The sequence below is a fragment of the Phalacrocorax carbo genome, chromosome 27 (genome assembly GCF_963921805.1).
Source record: "Phalacrocorax carbo chromosome 27, bPhaCar2.1, whole genome shotgun sequence".
In the NCBI taxonomy this organism is placed as follows: Eukaryota; Metazoa; Chordata; class Aves; order Suliformes; family Phalacrocoracidae; genus Phalacrocorax; species Phalacrocorax carbo.
In genome coordinates this window covers 476,017-494,281 of record NC_087539.1, presented here as the reverse complement: position 1 = coordinate 494,281, position 18,265 = coordinate 476,017, and the positions used below count along the sequence as shown (strand labels likewise).

Here is an 18,265-nt window from a genome sequence, read left to right as displayed (position 1 = left end):
CTGGATTGTGTCTGACTCCGGGGCTTGTGGCCAGCCGACCTTCGGGACAGGAAGGAAATGAGGGAACAGGCAGGTGTTCTTCCGCTGGGGTGGGACGGGACAGGGTATCGGGGCTGAGATCTTCCCGGGAGGAAGGCTCCACCCTGGGGCCTCGGCTACCAGGGAGGGGAGGGCAGCAAAGCCAACACGGAGCAGAAAGCGTTTCATCAACAATAAGCCACAACTTTTATTAATTGATAGAAATAGTACAAATTTTAAATTTAGTTGCATTTTACTCTTCTTGGAAACACCAAAAAAGGCTCCTCCCTCCAGCAGCTACATCGTCAACTCCTGCAAAGAGAAGACGCACGCGTTAGGAGCCAGCCTTGCCAGAGGCGCGGAGCCCCCCCAGCCCAGCCTCCGACCTGCAGAGGGAGCCGGTACCACGGCTGCGGGCAGGAGGAAGGTCCCTCCACTTGCCCTGCCCTACTTGCAGTAGGGACCTCCGTGCTGCAGGTCTCCCCCGCCAGGCACGTCCCACCACAAAGCGCTCTCCCTGCTCCCCAGGCGCCAGGCCCACCCAGCCAGGCAGACACTCACCATTATAGCATTTACAATATCGTTACTGTTGTTCTTCAGGGCACGGACTGCCTTTGCTCGGGACACGTTCGCCTGCGACATCACCAGCTCAATGTCTTTCACCTCGACGCCGGTTTCGTCAACCTGAAGGAGACAGAGCCCAGGATTCGCGCCAGCCTGACGCATGTTTGCTCCGTGGCTGGCAGAGGAAAATGGGATTGTCTGGAGTGGGGCGGCGCCTGCTCAGGCCACACAGACAGAAGCTGGGAGGCAAGATTGGGCGCTGCCCAGGCTTGGGGACAGTCCCCTGGCAGGGCCCAGGACCAGATCCGCCAGGGGACGGACTCTGTGCTCTCCTGTTGCCATCACGGCAAAGATGTAGATGAGGGAAAGAAGAACACGTGTTTTAACACGAAGTCCAGGGGCTTCGCAGGATGCAGGTTAATGCAGTGGGCCTGCAGCCCAGTGCCCGCTTGGGTCCACAGTGAAGCGCCTAGCCCTGTAGAGACAGGGTGGGGAAGGTGTACCTCTTCTTCCTCGCTCTCCTCCTGCACAGTGGGGGTCTGTGTGTTTTCTTGGATGTTTGAAACGGCTTCTCCTTGCACTTTGAACTTTTCGGCAGCAGCCAGCTGGGCCTGCTGCGACAGGTCTTCGATCTGGAGGAGGAAAGAAGCACAATGAGGCCAGCCTGGCGCAGAGTGGGATGGCAGCACACAGGCTCAGAGAGCCGCAGCTGTGCTCCACATGCCGCAGCGGTGCCAGCACATCCAACGGCTCTGCCGCACAACCCAGCTGGGAGGGCAGCCCTCGGCGCAGGCCCACATCCCTCGGGGGGGCACGCAGCAGCTGGGACCCACCGGCAGCAGCCGGGACCTGCCAGCAGCAGCCACGGCACACAGGCGGTGAGGAGGACGCCCAGCTGAGAGGCCTGCCGCCCCGCTGCCACGAGCACGGATTCATGTGGCTGCCAGACACTGCAGTCATCTCACCTTCGCTTCGCCAAAGACTATGTAGGTGTCTGACGCCGGGCTCTTGTACACGTCTGGCTTTGTGATGACGAAGAGGATGTTCTTAGATTTCCGGATGGTGACTCTGGTTACTCCTGTCACCTGGCGAAGGCCCAGTTTAGACATTGCCTGAAAAACAGGAGAGGAAGGTAAGCGAGGGAAAGAAGTTAGTGAGACGGCCCAGCCCGTAAGAAGATGTGTCCACTCATCTGCACTCCCAAGAGCCCGGTGATCAGTGGTCCCGTGATCAGTGTGCTCACCAAGTGAAAATGTGCATTTTAGTGCTGCAGAGAAGGATGCCCAGGCTTTCAGCCTGACACGCCACTGAGAGCCTGGGAGGGAACTCTCTAGTCCCAGGAGTGGTGAGATCCAAAGCGCAACCCTGAGTCCCTCCAGACCCAAGGATTTTGTGTGTGAAGGGGGCAGAAAGTCATACAAACCTCTCTCCGCTCCCAGATGCCCCGCTGCCACTGTACAGGGGCAGGAGGTGAGGAGCTGCATCCCTGAACAGGATTCATGGGGCAAAGACCCCAGCACTTGGGGATACCATGCCAGACCCTGAGGCAAAGCTCAAAGCTCAGCTGTCCATGGGCAGCCTGTTTCCTACATACAGGTTTGGTCCATCCACCATCCCACCTCACCTTCCGTGCTTTCTTTTCACTCCGGCTCTGTTTTGCTTTGCTAACGGGTTCTTCATCTATTTCAGCTGCTGCTGCAAGCTGCAAGGAGAGAAAAAAAGAGGGACCCATGAGAATCCCGAGGCAGCAGTGGACAGCACCAGCAGAGATCCTGCTCTGCTGCTGCCAGGCGCAGGGATGTGCTGGCACGTGCCACCTGCCCTACCTGTGCCTGCTGTGTTGTGGCCTGTGTGGAGTCTTGCTCTTCAAGCTCTGGTACAGATTCATCACTGTCAGACTCTGTTCCAGACCCTACAGAAACAAACACACATCACACTTTCCAGCTCAGGTAGGTCCAGGGGACACAGCAAGATCAAAGAACCACACTGCTTCAGCGTAGCCTTTACAGCTGGGGGTTCTGAGTGCTGACACGACTGCTGGTCAGCATGGGTAAGCAGTATCTGGTGGAAGGAGCTCTCCCAGCAATGCCCAACACCATCAGCAGCAGGTGGCCCAAGAGCCTCTTCCGAGCAGTCTCACCATGGTGGAAGCTCCCCTACACAGTAGGGAGAACCTGCAGAGGAGCTGGCCTGGGCTGGGCCGCGCTCCTGCCAGGTGCCAGAGCACCGCAGGTGCCCGGAGGCTCGCTGCGGAACGCTCAGTCCTCAGGAGACAGCCCCAGCCGGAGCCGCTCCCCCAGTCGGAGGCACTGCTCTGGCCAGTGCGGCAGCCTGGCTGGAGGAGCACCGGGCGGCACTCCCTGGGTGGTGAGTCAGCAGCAGCCCGACGCTGACAGGAACTCCCTTGGTTCCCCTTGAACCTGTTCAGGCAGCAGTGAAGCTGGGGTTGCAGGAGCTCAGACACACAGCATGGAAATGAGACCCAGTTCACTGAGTCCTTGGGGCTGCTGTACCTTTCCATTACTTCACTACAGGGGACAATTTGCAATTACCTTGTAAACCCTCATCAGGGAACAGCATCTTTGGATGCTCGGGTTGGCATCTGTGCCTGGTCCTGAAAACTGCCAGAGCCAGGGAGGCTCAGAGGGCTGCGAGCTCCTGTGCCACCGCTGCAGTGCCACGACTAGCTTGGGAACCACGGCACAGCCGTGTCCGACCCCGCAGCAGTGAAGGCATCAGAGCTGGGCATCTCCAGTCTTGGAGGAGGCTGGAGGGTGACCACAACACCCTCCCATGCAGCCATTACCTGAATTCAGTCCTGTTTCCTTCCCTGGAAAGGCCCTCTGTGCCCATGGCCATGCTGAGCACGCAGGAGCCCTAGGCAAAGCTCTCTGCAGGCTGTCAGAGCACGCCCGGGGCATCCCAACAGCTGAGGCAGGCGAAGGAGTTTCCGCAGAGCACAGGGACGGGCCTGTTTTGGCACCTGCACTGCCCACAGCTCCCCTCCACTGGCAGACAAGCACAGGGAAAACCACAGTGGACACCAGACACGCAAAACGGGGTACAGGCACATGGCAGCTCTTCCCAGAGTCTCAGTGTGAAGCCAGCTCAGTCAACAGTCACAGCGCCCGCGCCACAAGCCACACCGTGCTCCATGCCCGAGAACACGCGTTAGTGACACCAACCCGCTGGCGCTGGACCATGCCGAGCCGCGACCTGTCTGATCCCGTGGCTGGGGGTCGTCTCCCCTCACCAATCCCCGGCTCACCAGCGGCTCGGGCAGGTTCAGCTCGGCCTGGCATGGTTCATGCCTGCCTCCGCCACGGCACTTCCAGAGACTACTTGTCTAGACTGACCCACCAAGCAACGTCGGGCACCCAGGCCCCATCTATGGGTTAGTATCCAGTGGGCAACCAGTGACACTCCATGCACACGGCAAACCAAGGCGACAAATACCCTTGTCATTCTTCAAGACAGGCTGCTTAGCTGGAGGAGCAGGGGCCTCAGCAGGGGCCACGGCTGCTCGGGGAGAGAGGTCCACCAGGATGGGCTGCACTGGTGGCTCAGCAGCAGGCAGCTCTGGGGGGATCAGAGGTGGCAGGTCGTCGTCGTCGATGGCAGTGCTGACAGGGGCCAGGGCCTTCGAGGTGGGTTTGGATGGGGCAGGGCAGGGGGCCAGCTTGGCAACCTTACTGGGAGGGGTCTGCTTCTTCACAGGGGGAGTGCTTGGTGCAGAAGAGGCAGGCGGGGGGAGGCTACCCGCTGGGGCAGAGCCAGGAAGACTGGCTTCTGGTTTCTGGGGAGCAGGGGTGGCACGATCGGCCGATGGCTTCAGGGGGGTACCAGGAACCCCCGGGGCTGGGGCAACTGTGCCTGCAGTGGGAGCTGGTGTGCCACGTGCTGGGGCAGGGGCTGCTGGGCGGGCAGCTGGAGCTGGTGGAGCTGCAGGAGCTGGTGTGGCTGCAACAGGGCTCTTGGGAGGTGCTTTGGCTGCAGGAGGGGCAGCTGGAGCTGGCAGAGCTGCAGGCACTGGTGCAGCAGGGGCAGAGGGAGCAGGCGGAGCAGTGGCAGGGCTGCTCTTTGGAGGCTTTTTGGCTGCCCGGGGGGGAGCTGGAGCTGCAGGAGCCAGTGTAGCTGGGGCAGAGGAAGCAGCAACAGGGCCTTTGGGAGCTGCTTTGACTGCAGGAGGGGCAGCTGGAGCTAGTGTAGCTGGGGCAGAGGGAGAAGCGACAGGGCTCTTGGGAGCTGCTTTGGCTGTGGGAGGGGCAGCTGGAGCTGGTGGAGCTGGGGCAGAGGGAGAAGCAACAGGGCTCTTGGGAGCTGCTTTGGCTGTGGGAGGGGCAGCTGGAGCTGGTGGAGCTGCCACTGCCAGTGTGGCAGGGGCAGAAGGAGCAGCCAGAACAGTGATGGGGCTCACAGGAGCAACTTTGGCCACAGGAGGAGTGGCCGGAGCTGCCACTGCTGGTGTGACAGGCAGGAAGCTGGCAGGGGCAGACGGGGCAGTGACAGGGCTCACGGGAGGTGATTTGGCTGCAGGAGGGGGAGCTGGAGCTGCAGGAGCTGGGGCAAAGGGAGCAGAAAGAGGGCTCTTGGGAGCTGCTTTGGCTGTGGGCAGGGCAGCCGGAGCTGGTGGAGCTGCCACTGCCAGTGTAGCTGGGGCAGAGGGAGCAGATGGGGCAGTGATGGGGCTCATGGGAGGCGATTTGGACGCAGGAGGGGTGGCCGGAGCTGCCACCACCGGTGTGACAGGAGGAGGGGTGGCTGGGGCCGAGGGAACAGACAGGGCAGTGATGAGGCTCGCTGGTGCCGCTTTGGCCACAGGAGGGGTTGCCGGAGCTGCCACCACCGGTGTGACAGGCAGGGAGCTAGCAGGGGCCAAGGGGGCAGACGGGGCAGTGACAGGGCTTGCCAGTGCCACTTTGGGCGCAGGAAGGGTGGCTGGAGCTGCCACCACTGGTGTGACAGGCAGGGAGCTGGCAGGGGCCGAGGGGGCAGACAGGGCAGTGACAGGGCTCACAGGTGCTGCTGTGGCCACAGCTGCCACCGCCAGTGTGACAGGCGGGGAGCTGGCAGGGGCTATGGGGGCAGACAGGACAGTGACAGGGCTCGCCGGTGCCACTTTGGGTGCAGGAGGGGTGGCCAGAGCTGCCATCACCGGTGTGACAGGCAGGGAGCTGGCAGGGCCCGAGGGGGCAGCAGGCACAGGAGCTGTTGGTGGCGAGACTGGGCTCGCTGGAGCTGCTTTGGGCAAAGCAGCCATGGCCATTGCTGGTGCAGCACTGGGAGCTGCTGCTGTTGGTGGCCCTGGGGGAGATGGGGCAGCTCCCAGACCGGGTCTGGACAGGGCAGGAGTGATGGGAGCTGCCGCAGTGGCAGGCACTACCTGATGGTCCGGACTCCCGGGAGGTGTCCTGGCCACAGAGGGAGGGACTGGGTCTCCCACAGCTGGAGCCGCTGGAGCTGCAGGGGCAGCAGCCGGGGCCACTGGGGCAGGGCCCATGGGACAGGTCTTGGCAACAGAAGGAGCAACTGGGACCAGCGGAGAGACTGGAGCACCAGGAGCTGGGCCCTGTGGGGCAGCAGCAGGACTCCCAGGAGACATCCCAGCTGGCACCAGAGGAGCAGGGGGTGACAACGGGGCCAGGGCTGTGGGGGCAGCCAGGAAGACAGGTGGAGAGCTGGCACCGGCCAGGGCTGGGCATGGGGAAAGAGCGAGGGGGGGCAGGGCAGAGTCGGGGGCCGGGGCTTGGGGGGAGGCTGAAGCAGAAGCCAGCAGGGCAGGGGCAGGGCTGCCAGGAGACACTGGTACTGCTGGGGCAGCTGTTGCCAGTGCTGTGACAGGGCAAAGCGGGGCTGCCGGGGGAAGAGGGGGAGAGCCCGGGCTCTGGGGACAAGCTGCAGCCACAGGAGGCACAGCAGGAGCAGGCAGGAACGTGGGGAATGCCATAGGGGCAGCTTTCACAGCAGAGGGGAAAGCTGCAGGGGGAGAACCAGGGCTCATGCCCGGGGCAAGGGGGGCCACTGTCACTGCAGCGGGAGCAGCAGCCAGAGCAGAAGACACTGGGGCTGGGAGTCCCAGAGACACTGGGCTAACTGGAGCAGGCCCTGGAGATCCTGGGGCTGCAAAACCCATCGGGGGCTGCGGAGCTGGGGCTGGAGGAGAGGAAGTGGTAACTGGTACCTGCGGAGCTGGGGCAGGGAGCTGGGGGGGAACGGAAAACACTGGGATCGCCGCAGCTGGGACCACAGGTGGGGAAACCGGGGCCGGGGGACCAGCAGGGGTAGGCAGAGCCACAGCAGGGCTGGGTGGCTCTGCTGGGAGAGACTGGCCTGCGGGGCGCAGAGACGGAGTCAGAGGTGGGGAATGAGCAGCATGAAGAACAGCTAAAGGAGAGAAACAGAGTGAACCGATAAGTAAAGGGAGCAAGGGAGGGGAGGCCAGAAGGCAGCCTGCCCAGCGCAGCTGGCCCCATCCTGGCCCTGGCCTTCCCCCAGCCTTTGTGCCTGGCTTCTAGAAGAGCAGACGAATGTCTGCCTGACCTGCCAGGTCCAGCGCAGACCATGACATTCATCTGCCTCTAGAAACCAGCACTGATTTTACAGCGAATGCTGTGCTGCTATGTCGGCTCACTGATAGGCACAAGTGACAGAAGAAAAAACCCAATGCCAGGATCAGCCTGCCACCCCAAGCTTCCTTGTTTAGAGCAGCTGTGGCCGAAACCCTGGCATGGCAGGAGGTGGCACCTGAAACGCCAGGACACCCCAGAGGGCCAGGCATGGCAGGAACCCGACGGGGCCAGCACAGGGACCAGGCTTTGCCACCAGCTCTGCGTTCGGTTCTTCCTCATCAAAGGGGTTGCCACAACCTTCATGCAGCCCTGGAGGCCCAGCCAGACCCCTGGCACTGTTTCCAAGCCTGGGAAATCGCATCCCGGACTGGCAGGAGCAGGGGGGCGATGAGGACCCACCCGAGGATAGGAAGGAAAAGTCAAATTTAACACACTGGCATGCATAACTGTTCCAGGAGCACTCTGGCAGTCATGCTCTGGCAGAGGGCAGCCCCCTCCCTCCTGCCCTGGTGTGACGCAGGCAGACCCTCCAGCAGGCAGGCACCCTTTGGGAACAAGGATGCCGAGGCATGGACGGTAGTGTGGCTCACTCACACTGAGAGGACAGGACCCTGAGGCCTGGCTCCTGCGCAGTGACCTGCGCTCCCCTGTGCAAGCTGTTAGGATTAATGTAACTGCAACCACCCAGAACAACAAACTCTGGTTAATGCGGCACACAAGGTGTTAACAAGGAGGGTCCGGAGTACCTGGCGCTGGGACAGGAGCAGCAGCAGGAGCTGCGGGAGGAAGGGCAGCTGGAGCTGAACGGGTGAGAACAACAGTTTATTAACACAAGTCCTGCCAACCGTGAGCGCTCACCATCCAGCTCCCCCGGCACACGCCCACCTCCAGCCAGTGCCGAGAGAGCCCAGAGAGAGCCTGGCTATTCCGAACATCAACAGGGAACACCATTCCGAACGGCTTAGGGAAGAGGCGCAGTGGGAGGGCAGCACTGGTCTGACCAGCATAACCAGCACTGTTGCCAGTCGGGAGAGCAGAACCAGCCCAGCCGCACACCCGCCCCTTGGCAGCTCCAGCCCCACGCACGGCGTCAACCCTGAATCCAGAGGCAGCACGTCCTGGCACGTCTGCCAGCAGGGCCGGCGAGGGGAGCGCAGCCAGGCTGGCCACCAAGGAGGAGCCACTGACAGCTGTGGACCCCAAATCACAGTCCGGTTAGCAGAGACCATGTCACATCAGTGGAGCAACAGATCTTCCAGTTCCACGCAAAGCACTGGCTCTCACTGCTGCAGCCACACCCAGCTCTGCATGGGTCACCCACCAACCCACAACAGGGCCAGCCCTGCCCATGTCCCCACTGCCCCTGCCCAACCTCTCCCACGCCGCAATTCCGGCTGGGCCACAGGCTCAAGTCCTTGCCTTGCTACTGCCTGGAGCAGTAACACATGTGTGGAACTCATAGCAGCTTCCTCTGTGGGTGACATCCCTTCCGCCGCCCCAGAAGATGCTTCTAACGCCCCGTTTCCCCAACCTACCCCAAAATGCAGGGCAATGGGAGGAGACAGGCACCAGCCAGAGCTGGGCAGCTGCTCAAGGAGCACCAGTCATCAGTGCCTTGTGCCAATGCACACCAGGACACCTCCTGCTCCAGGGAACCCACTGACACTTCAAAAAGGAGCAACAACCTCTGCCAAGAGCTGAGCTGGTCCCGAGCCCTTCACAGAACAGGCTGCACAGACAACAGCCTTCTCTGGAAAGCTTGTTTACCCCTGGCAGCTCTCCCTGTTCCTTCTCCATCTCCACCAACACCCCACCAGCACTGTTTGAGGATGTTCCTGCAATAAGCACAGTATTTCCAATTCACGACTTACTGACAGCCCCACCTCTCCTGTGGCCACCTCCACAAATGAAGGCGAGATGCGGGACTCCTGAAGAGCGCATGTAATTTTTAAGGGATTGCTTAAACCAACAGAGCCTCCTGTGGCCCAGCTGCACACACCTGAAAGCTAAAGCCCTGTACTGCTGGATTACAGACCACTCTGCCCAGTCTCTCAAGCTTTTCACAGGCCAGCCAACCTCCAAAGAATAAGGCGAACATCAAAGAAAACCGCCTGACAACTCCCACCACAGGGCAATTGCTAACCCTGCACCAGCACCCCCAGCTCCTCCTGTGCTGCCGGATCTCAGAACAGCCAGCTCAGCAGAGGGTATAAATGTGACAGCCCTTGCACTCACATACACCCTTTGCCTCCACCCTCCGCCTGCAGACCTACCTGATGGCTCTGAGCCCCCACTGCTGCTCCAGTCCCTGCAGCTGCCCATGTCACTCCTCCAGAAGCCCCCTGTGTTCCCCCAGAGCTGGGGGAGATGGCACGGTAACAGCATTTGCTGCTCAGCACACGCTGCCCACAGTCAGCTCCTACCAACCTACGTGTTCTCCATGGAAGTGTTAGACTCAAGAGCAGCAGAGCTTTGGGAGGGGAAAAGGCACAAGTTGTCGCCTGAGACCAAGAGAAAAGCCGTCCCGGGAGGAGAGGGGGACTCTGGGAAGTGGCCCCACCACAGGAATCCCAGCTACGCCTGGAGAGAGACCAAAAGTACAGCAGCTCCCCGGGACCTGACAGCACAGCTGCCACACCAACAGCTGTCACTCAGCCCCACCAGGCGCGGGGGACCGCTTCCCCCCTAGCGAAGCTTTCTGCCAGCGCCTCCCAACCCTTGGGAAGCCCCAACTTCCCTCATGGTTCCCAAATCCAATGTGCCCTTCAGACAGACCCCATTCACCGTTGTGCACCCCCAGGCTGGGTGACAATGCTCGGTTGCATATTCCTGCAGCGTGTCCCTAAGCCTCAGGGCAGAGATGCAGCAAACATAGGCAGAGCATTCACCAACTAGACACCTTCAAGGGAGACAGGCAGCGCAACAGGCAGCGCAACAGGCAGCGCAACAGGCAGCGCAACAGGCAGCGCAACAGGCAGCGCAACAGGCAGCGCAACAGGCAGCGCAACAGGCAGCGCAACAGGCAGCGCAGGCTGGAGACCAGCCCGTGTTGCTCAGCAGGCACAGGAGTCCACACACGCCTGCCCAAGCCCTGGCACTGGCCGCCCGGCGTGAGGCCATGCAGCGATGCTCCCTGGCCCTGCTCTGACTTTCTGACACGGAGCCACGCGTCGTCTTCCGAAAGCCGACCAGTTCCCGAGCACAAAGAGATTCATGTCTGTATACATCCCGAACTGTCCCAGTCACCACACGGCCATGCGCTGACCTGGCTGTGGCCATTCACCTCCCACTGCTTCAACGCTCAAATCCGTAATATGAACATACAAACAAGGTATTGAGTTTGGCTGACGTAATGTTCTCCCCAGTAGTTTGGGACACAAGAGGCTACGAACCACATGACTTCATAACTGATACATTTTGGGGTGGGAAGCTGCGGAATGGACCCAGATTTCTTTTGGCCACAGCAAGCAGCACGGTGCAGGGGCAGAGGAGAATGGGGCTCAGATCATGGAGGAGCAGATGCCCCAAGCGTCCCTGGGGTAAAGCCAACCAGTTGTCTGGCAGCACCCACTGCCGCCAGGCCCTCCCGTTTCCTGCCCCCCGGCCCTGGCACCACCGCTCCCCTTTCACCCTGAGAACGCCTGAACTCCCCCGTCGGGTGAGTGAAACCTCGTCACTCACCAATGTCCAACCTTCCACCTTAGGAACGCCCAAGCGCCCAGAGGCCGCAGGGACGGGGAGGTGACCCCCGCCAGCCCCCGAGGCCGCCGCGACACCCCCCGCCCTCACCTGTCTCAGCTTGCGGCTGCGGCAGCTCCTGCTCCGTGGCCGGGACGGTTTCTGTAGCTTCACCGGGCATTTCTGGGGAGAGGGAGAACCAGTAGGCCCGGGCTCGCCGGGGCTCTGGACGACCCCCGGTAACGCGCCCTCCCCACAGCCACCCGCAAGTCCGCTGCCCGCAGGCGCCAAACGCCTCCCGGTACCGACAGCTTTGCGAAGCCGGCGAAGCCGCCCGGTCGGTACCGGATAGCCCCGGCCCCGCGCGCCGCCCGGCACAGGCCGATGGCGGTCCCGCGTGGTGCTGCCAACGGGCCACCCCCCGCCGGGCTGCGGAGCCGGCCTCTCCCGGCGGCCCGGCTCAGGGCCGCGGCCGCCTCTGCCCGCCCCAGAGCAGGCGGCCCCTTCCCGGTGCGCGGGGCCCGTCCCCGCTGGCCTTCCCGGCCCTGGCCGGCGCGACCATGGCCCCAGCGGCGGCCTCGGCAGGGCCGCCGCCGCCGCCCTCCCGCTCGCAGCCCGAGAGCGGCGGGCAACTCCCACAGCGGCCCCAACCCCCCGCAGCAGCGGATGGCGACGGATGGCGGCGGCGGGACTCACTGTGCGGGTAGCAGGGCCCAAGATGGCGGCGGAAAGAGACCGAGTGACTGGAAGCGCGACTTCCGGGAAGATGAGCACTTCCGGGGCAGGGCAGCGACGCGCTGCCCGCCCCGCCCGCCCGCCCGAACTGCCGCGCACTGTCGTTCCGGGCCCCCACCGTTCCGGGCAGCGGCAAAAGGGCCGGGGCGGGAGCGGGACCGGGACCACGAGTTGTGGGGCAGGGACCGCCGGGGAAACGGAGCTCGGGCCCCTCCGGGTGCGGGGCTGGGACGCCGTGAACGCAGGGCCCGGCCCTGGCTGTGGGACAGGGACCCCCCGGGCAGGGGCACGGGGCGCAGCAGCCCCGGGGCCGCAGGGCAGGGGCAGGACCTCCCGCTCCTGCCCGCAGGCATGGGACGAGGACACAACCCTGGGCCGCGGCCCCCTCCCACCTCGGTGCGTCCCGGGGCGCAGCCACGCAGGTGACCAGAGACATTTAATGGTCTTTGTGCAGAAAAGGTACAAAATGGTACAAAGAATGGTACAACGGTACAACATAGAAACGGTATAAACGGGGGCTGTGGGCAGCAGGGCAGGGAGCCGGTGCAGTTCAGCCGCCTGTCGGCCTCCAAGCTTCAAGGCACCAGGAGCCCCCTGGCCAGCGGAGGCAGCAGTTGTGGAGGTGATGACGGCAGAGGTGAGGATGGCAGAGCCAGTCCCCCTCGGCGGCCCTGCGGCAAGGAATGGGGCTGCCACCGTGGCCCTCAGCACTGAGGCCTCAGAAGTCTCCTTGCAGGTCTGCAAAGCAGAGAAACAGGTGGTTTTACAGAAAAAGAAGAGCAGTTTCTCAGAGCCAGGGGGTTCCCCGCTTCGGGGTCCCTCAGCTGGCTGCATCCCTGCCTGGCACTTACCGCTTCTCCGGAGCAGCTCTCCCCTCCGGGCGCGCTCCATCTCCTCCACGAACTGCTCAAAGACCCGCACGTAGGGCGCCAGGCTCGTCTTCTTGTAGTCTGGAGGATTCAGGGAGCTGAGCAGGAGTGGGAGCGGGTGGTGTGGCCCCCCCTCCGTGCCCTGGCCCCAGCCCTGCTCACCCCTTGCACGGCGCTTGGGCTCTGTCTCCCCACTGTCCTCCTGCTCCCCGTCATCACCAGCCGCATCCAGCTCGTGGCACAGGGAGCTGCGGGAGATGGTGGGATGTGGTGGGGGGCTGCCAGCACAGCCAGGACCCCTCATGTTGCCAGCCCCGCTCACATACCTGATGGTGGGGACAGTGAACGGGTCAAACTGGTCCAGCCTCTGCAGATCCAGCGGAACTGAAATGCGACCTGCAAGAGTGGAGTCACCATCAGGGGTGCCCGGCCCTGGGGGTCCCCGTGGGGTGCTGCCCCCGCAGGCCACCAGACCTACCTGTTTTGGGGTGGACGCTGAAGGGGCTCTTCAGCAGGTGCCCAACACCTTTGCTGACGTTGATGTCGAGGCGGGGGAAGCAGTACTGCAGCATGATCTCCCAGTCCGCATAGCAGGGCACGTTCTTCCCGGCCCCTGTCACCCGCTGCAGGGACGGGTGGGTCAGGGGACAGTGGGGCAGGCAGCAGTGCCCAGCCCACCTCCCAGGGCAGCTCCACAGTCACTCACCCGTGTCCGCTCCATCCTGCCCTTCAGCAGTTCCCAGCGCTGCACCGAGTCCCGCTTCTTGAGGAACTCGCTCTGCAGTGGCTCGCGGTGCTGTGTCCAGTGGTCAAGGCTCATTGAGTACACTGCTGACCCCGGTCCCGCCACGCAGACCCTCCCTCTAGACCCAGCACAGTGCCAAGCAGCACGGTGGGGCCACTCCAGGAAGGATATCCTCTGGGACAAGGGCCAGCACCTTCTCCCAGCTCTCGGGGTTGCCCAGGATGTCCTGGCCCACCAGCGCGTAAGACTCAAAGTACTTCTCCACCACGCTGACCGAGCGCCTGTGGAGCAGTGGGAAGAGGCTCAGCACCCCGTGGCCAGCAGCTGCAGGGGCCAGGCAGAGGTGTCCCCACCAACCTGATGAAGGGGTGGATGGGTTCAGAGAGGTTCACCTTCTTCACAGTCTCCGCTCCGCCCTGGGGAGACAGCAGTGGTCAGCCTGGAGAGTGGGCAGGGGGTACCCAGCCCCCTGTCTACCCACCTTCACCAGGGTGAGGTACTCCACAGCAGCTGCCCGCAGCGCCGGGGACCATTTCCGCACCGCGTCGTCGCACACCCAGCAGTGGACACCCCTCCGGCCCGAGTACACCCACAGGCGATGCTTCATGCCCAGGTCCTCTGCAGGGGGAACAGCCAGGCTGCAGGAGTGTGTCGGGGTGGGCTGTGGCGTCCCCCCGAGCCACACAGGTCCCCGAGACCCTCACCCACAAGCGCACGGTCAATGATGTGGACAGCGATGGTCATCAGGGTCCAGCACTTGGAGCAGATCTCAGCCGAGCTGGAGGCAGAGTGTGGCGGATGAGGCTGCTCTCCCACGCCCCCACACCCCACTCCCAGCCCCCTATTCCGCCTTGTGCTGGGAACAGTGAACACCCCAGGAACCTGCAGCATGTCCGGACGTCATCGTAGTCCGTCATGTCAATGTCAAAGACCAGCTCCTTCTCCTGTGGCTGGAAGGCCCCCAGATGCACCGTGTTGTGCTGGTTGGGCTGTGGGACGGGATGGGCTCAGCCCAGGCTGGGGACACCACGGAGCCAGGGAGTGTGTCCCCTGGGGCTGGCTGGTGCGTGTGCCCAGCTGGGGTGCCCAGGTGGGAGTGGGACTCACCCGGTGGGAGTAGACGGCCCCGATGTCAATCTTGTAGGGGTTGGTTCTCTGCAGCTCCCGCTCCAGCTCCTGGGGGCTGCCGAAGGACTGGAACCGCACGTAGACATCGTCCCGCAGCGTGAAGGAGAACTCCCGCAGCTGGAAGTAGTTCTTCACCACTGCGGGGGTGCGGGCGGGTTGGGGGGGGGGCGGTTGCGGATGGGGGGGGGGCAGCCCCAACACTGCCCTGAGGGCCCGGACCCCTCCCACGTGTTTCCCCCGAGCCCCCCCCCCATCACGGGCGCCCCCAGCCCCCCCATTCCCTGCACCCCCCGGCCTCCCCGGTGACCCGGACCCGGCTCAGCGCATGCCGCCGCCGCCGCCAGCCCCGGGGACCCCGCCACGTGTCCCGGGAGCCGGTACCGCAGCCCCCGGCGGTGCCCCCCCGCCCCGCTCACCGCCGCCGTAGCCGAGCCAGCGGCCGTAGGCGCCGTGCGGGAAGAGCCGCCGATAGAAAACCGGGAGCAGCTCGGGCAGCGCCGCCGGCTCGAACCGCGCCATAGCGGGAGGGAGGCGGCGGGAAGCGGCGGGAACGGGCGCCCGGGGGCCGCCGGGAGCTGTAGTCCGGTGCCCGGGGGCGGGGAGGGGCGCGGGGGGGGGGGGGGTGGGCTACGGGCGATCCGGGACAGGCGGGAGGCCCGGGAGGGGGTCCGGGGGGGCCCGGGGCGGCGGCGACCGGACCCGACCCGACCGGAGCCGGCCCAGCACGGCCGCTGCCGCAGCGGAGCCCCGGGGCCGATGCGGAGCCCCGGGACAGAGCCCGCAGCCCCGGGGCCGGACTCGAGGCGGCAGCACCGCGACGCGAGCGAGCAGCGGGCGACGCCCGCGGGCTGCCCCGCCGCCTCTCGGCCGTTGCACCGGAGCCGCGCCCGAGCCCGCGGCAGCGCCCATCGATCACTGACCGCGGCGCGGCGGGCAGGGCCAAAGTCAGCCACCGCGCCCGCGGCTCTCCCGGCCCCGCGCCCGCTCCCGTCCCGCTCCTGCGCCCGCTGCCCGCGCCCGAGGATGTGGCTGTACCTGCCGGTGGTGCTGGCGGGGCTGTACCTGCTGCGGCGCTGGCACCGAGAGCGGCAGACGGTGCCGAGGCTCTCGGAGAAGTACGTGCTGATCACGGGCTGCGACAGCGGCTTCGGGAACCTGCTGGCGCGGCAGCTGGACGCGCGGGGCCTGCGGGTGCTGGCCGCCTGCTTGACCAAAACAGGGGCCGCGCAGCTGCAGGCGGCCACCTCGTCGCGGCTGCAGACCGTCCTCCTGGACGTCACCTCCAGCCAGAGCGTCGCCGCCGCCGCCGCCTGGGTCCAGGAGCGCGTGGGCAACCAAGGTAGGACAGGGCAGCCGCCCCCATCGTCACCCCCGCCGGTCCTCCCACCGCTCCGCCAACCTGTGCCAGCAGAGCCAGCGCCGAAGCGGGGCCATGAGCAGGGGAGCGGCCCCGGCTCACCCCATCCCACTTCCTCAGGTCTCTGGGGGCTGGTGAACAACGCGGGGATCACCATCCCCACCGCCCCGAATGAGTGGTTGACCAGGGATGACTTCGTCAAGGTGCTGGACGTCAACCTGGTTGGCCTCATCAACGTGACGTTGAGCCTCCTGCCCCTGTTGCGGCGGGCGCAGGGCCGGGTGGTCAACGTGTCCAGCGTGATGGGCCGCGTCTCCTTTTTTGGTGGGGGGTACTGCATCTCCAAGTACGGCGTGGAGGCCTTCTCTGACAGTCTCAGGTAAGTCAGCCACAACAGACACCGCCCCAGGCTCCCTGCTTTGGTTTTCCAGGCTTCGGCCAGCAGAGCCTCTGCCTGCCAAGCGGTTTGGTTTCCTCGTACAACCACAAGCAAGCGCAGGCGGAGTTTGTTTTAGCTGCTGCTGATGCGTGAGAGGAGGGGCGGAGGGGCTGTGGGGATGCTCAACGTGTGGACCAGACGTCAGGACGCCTTGTGCCACAGCTATCGGACTTGGGTCCTGCAGGAGCGATCTCTTGCCCAGGGGGACCCTCGGCTGCTGCCATCAGCCTCTGCTCCACTTTCAGCTAAGCTCACGCAGAGGCAGCCCCAGAGAAGGGAAGGCAAAGGGCTTGGCAGGGCTTTGATTTCATTCCCCTGCCTGATGACTTCCCAGCGGCAGTGTGGCCCTGGCCACGCCGGCTGGCACCGCCTGCCCTGGCACTGAGCCTCCCTCAGTGGACCTTGCACCTGTACTGGATCCTGTGGGCAATGGCCCCGCCGTCTGCCTTGGCCCCATCCCATCCAGCCTCAGCAGATGTTTGCTGACGCGCCGCCTCGGACACGTGCTGGGGCTGGCACGGGGCTGGGGTGGTCAGGCTCCCCACAGTACCTCTGGCCGAAGGCTGCCGTGCATCCCACGTGGGAGCCGGTGCCCGCGCACAGGCTGCACCAGTGGGCAGCGGAAAGACTTGGGTGCTGCTCCTGTGTCCCACGGGGCTTGATCCCTTCTAGGCTTGAGATGCGCAGCTTCGGGGTGAAGGTCTGCATGATCGAGCCGGGCTACTTCAAGACGGCAATCACCAACGCTGAGAGCCTGGAGAATAATTTTCTTTCCGTTTGGGAGAAGCTCCCAAAGGAAACTAAAGCAAGTTACGGGGAGAATTACCTGAAGGCGTGTAAGTAGCTCACCTAAAGGTTAAGCAATGCTGTTTCTCTCCTGACACAAGGCATATCCCCAGGGCCACAGGGTGTCCTGCCGCCCTGTCATCCCACTGAGCTGTTCGGCTGCATTCGGCTCAAGGGTCGCAGCCCGGCAGCCTGACCGGCACTTCCTGCCTTTGCAGTTTTGGTATCACTCAAGAAGATGCTAAATAAGTGCAGCTCCAACCTGACGCTGGTCACAGACTGCATGGAGCACGCGCTGACCAGCCGCTTCCCACGCACCCGCTACTCTGCAGGCTGGGACGCCAAGCTGATCTACATCCCCCTCAGCTACCTGCCGTCAGCCCTCACGGACATCATATTCACCTGGTTGTACCCCAAACCTGCCGGGAAAGCCTAAGGCAGGGACGGGGCCGTAGGCAGCCGAGAAGCAGCAGCAGCCAAGGCCCGGCAGCGCAGGGTGGGATCCAGCATCACCCGCAGCCGAGGCTGTGCCGATTCCTAACCAATGTATGTCTCACAACCTGCTGTCCTCTGCTAACAGACCACTTTGCTTCTGAATAAAGACAACTCCTCCTCCCCGCCTGCAGGGCTTGGTTTCAGCCTTGGCTGGGGCTGCGGCACTGAAGCCTTCCCCAACACCCATGCATTGGAGCAGCACCCGCCGCTCGTGGCTGACGGTGCTCGCCTGTGCCGGGGCTTGGCAGGCAGGCAGGCGTGCGTTGGCAGGTGCAGGCATGCCCACTTTCCCCCCATAGGGTTAATGTTGCACCCGGTTACTTCATCCCCTGTAGAGGAAAACAGCACTGAGCAAAGCAGGGTCTTGTGAAATACCAACACAGTCGCCCACAGGTTGGGCAATGGGGGCGTACCTGGAGCAGCACCTGTGCAGAGGAAAGCTTCTGAGAAACCCTTGAGCAAGGGGAGGGGGCTCCTCTGCACCCACCTGGGTGATGATGGGGTGCCCAGGGTGGGTCATGGGCTCCCCCTCATCCCACACGGCTCAATGCCCCTCCAGCCCCTGCTTGGCTTGGATGGCAGCTCCATCTGCAGCACTGACAACCCCTCCCTAGCACCTCCAGGTGCAAGATGTGGCCCTTCGGGGTGCGAGTTGCCATCATCGAACCTGGTGGCTTCCAGACAGGGATGGCTGAGCCCATGACAGTGGTGAAGGACTTCAGGTACCTCTGGGAGCAGCACCCCGTGGAGATCCAGGCAGCCTATGGCCACCATTACCTGAAGACTTGTTAGTACGTCTCTGCGTGGCCCTGGCACTCCCTGGTGACCCCCCCCAACCGCTGGCATGCCAGGACGGACTCACCCCCTCTCTGCCCACCCGGA

At 63.9% G+C, this 18,265-nt stretch overlaps 4 protein-coding genes across 4 annotated transcripts; 1 reads left to right on the top strand and 3 right to left on the bottom strand.

Moving 5' to 3' along the window:
* Positions 1-200: 200 nt before the first annotated feature.
* On the bottom strand, positions 201-11,628 carry NACA (nascent polypeptide associated complex subunit alpha). Its single transcript, XM_064474627.1, has 8 exons — positions 11,526-11,628; positions 10,941-11,012; positions 2,409-2,494; positions 2,207-2,284; positions 1,548-1,694; positions 1,086-1,214; positions 580-702; positions 201-330 (listed from the first exon to the last, which is right to left on the bottom strand). Exons 2-8 carry the CDS (start codon positions 11,008-11,010, stop codon positions 316-318), a joined length of 648 nt encoding a protein of 215 aa, XP_064330697.1. The 5' UTR covers positions 11,011-11,012; positions 11,526-11,628; the 3' UTR covers positions 201-315.
* LOC135317929 (nascent polypeptide-associated complex subunit alpha, muscle-specific form-like) lies at positions 2,454-10,919 on the bottom strand. The gene is made up of 2 exons (XM_064474624.1): positions 7,898-10,919; positions 2,454-6,966 (listed from the first exon to the last, which is right to left on the bottom strand). Exon 2 carries the CDS (start codon positions 6,713-6,715, stop codon positions 3,971-3,973), a length of 2,745 nt encoding a protein of 914 aa, XP_064330694.1. The 5' UTR covers positions 6,716-6,966; positions 7,898-10,919; the 3' UTR covers positions 2,454-3,970.
* Positions 11,629-11,983: 355 nt separating the features above from the next.
* On the bottom strand, positions 11,984-14,912 carry PRIM1 (DNA primase subunit 1). Its single transcript, XM_064474625.1, has 13 exons — positions 14,723-14,912; positions 14,286-14,443; positions 14,061-14,167; positions 13,883-13,956; positions 13,660-13,796; positions 13,536-13,594; positions 13,345-13,459; positions 13,140-13,226; positions 12,912-13,056; positions 12,760-12,829; positions 12,596-12,681; positions 12,416-12,514; positions 11,984-12,302 (listed from the first exon to the last, which is right to left on the bottom strand). The coding sequence occupies exons 1-13, from the start codon at positions 14,823-14,825 to the stop codon at positions 12,283-12,285; spliced, it is 1,260 nt and encodes a 419-aa protein (XP_064330695.1). The 5' UTR covers positions 14,826-14,912; the 3' UTR covers positions 11,984-12,282.
* An 88-nt stretch (positions 14,913-15,000) lies between these two features.
* LOC135317931 (retinol dehydrogenase 16-like) lies at positions 15,001-17,509 on the top strand. The gene is made up of 4 exons (XM_064474626.1): positions 15,001-15,645; positions 15,784-16,042; positions 16,775-16,938; positions 17,107-17,509. The coding sequence occupies exons 1-4, from the start codon at positions 15,063-15,065 to the stop codon at positions 17,322-17,324; spliced, it is 1,224 nt and encodes a 407-aa protein (XP_064330696.1). The 5' UTR covers positions 15,001-15,062; the 3' UTR covers positions 17,325-17,509.
* The last annotated feature ends 756 nt before the right edge of the window (positions 17,510-18,265 follow it).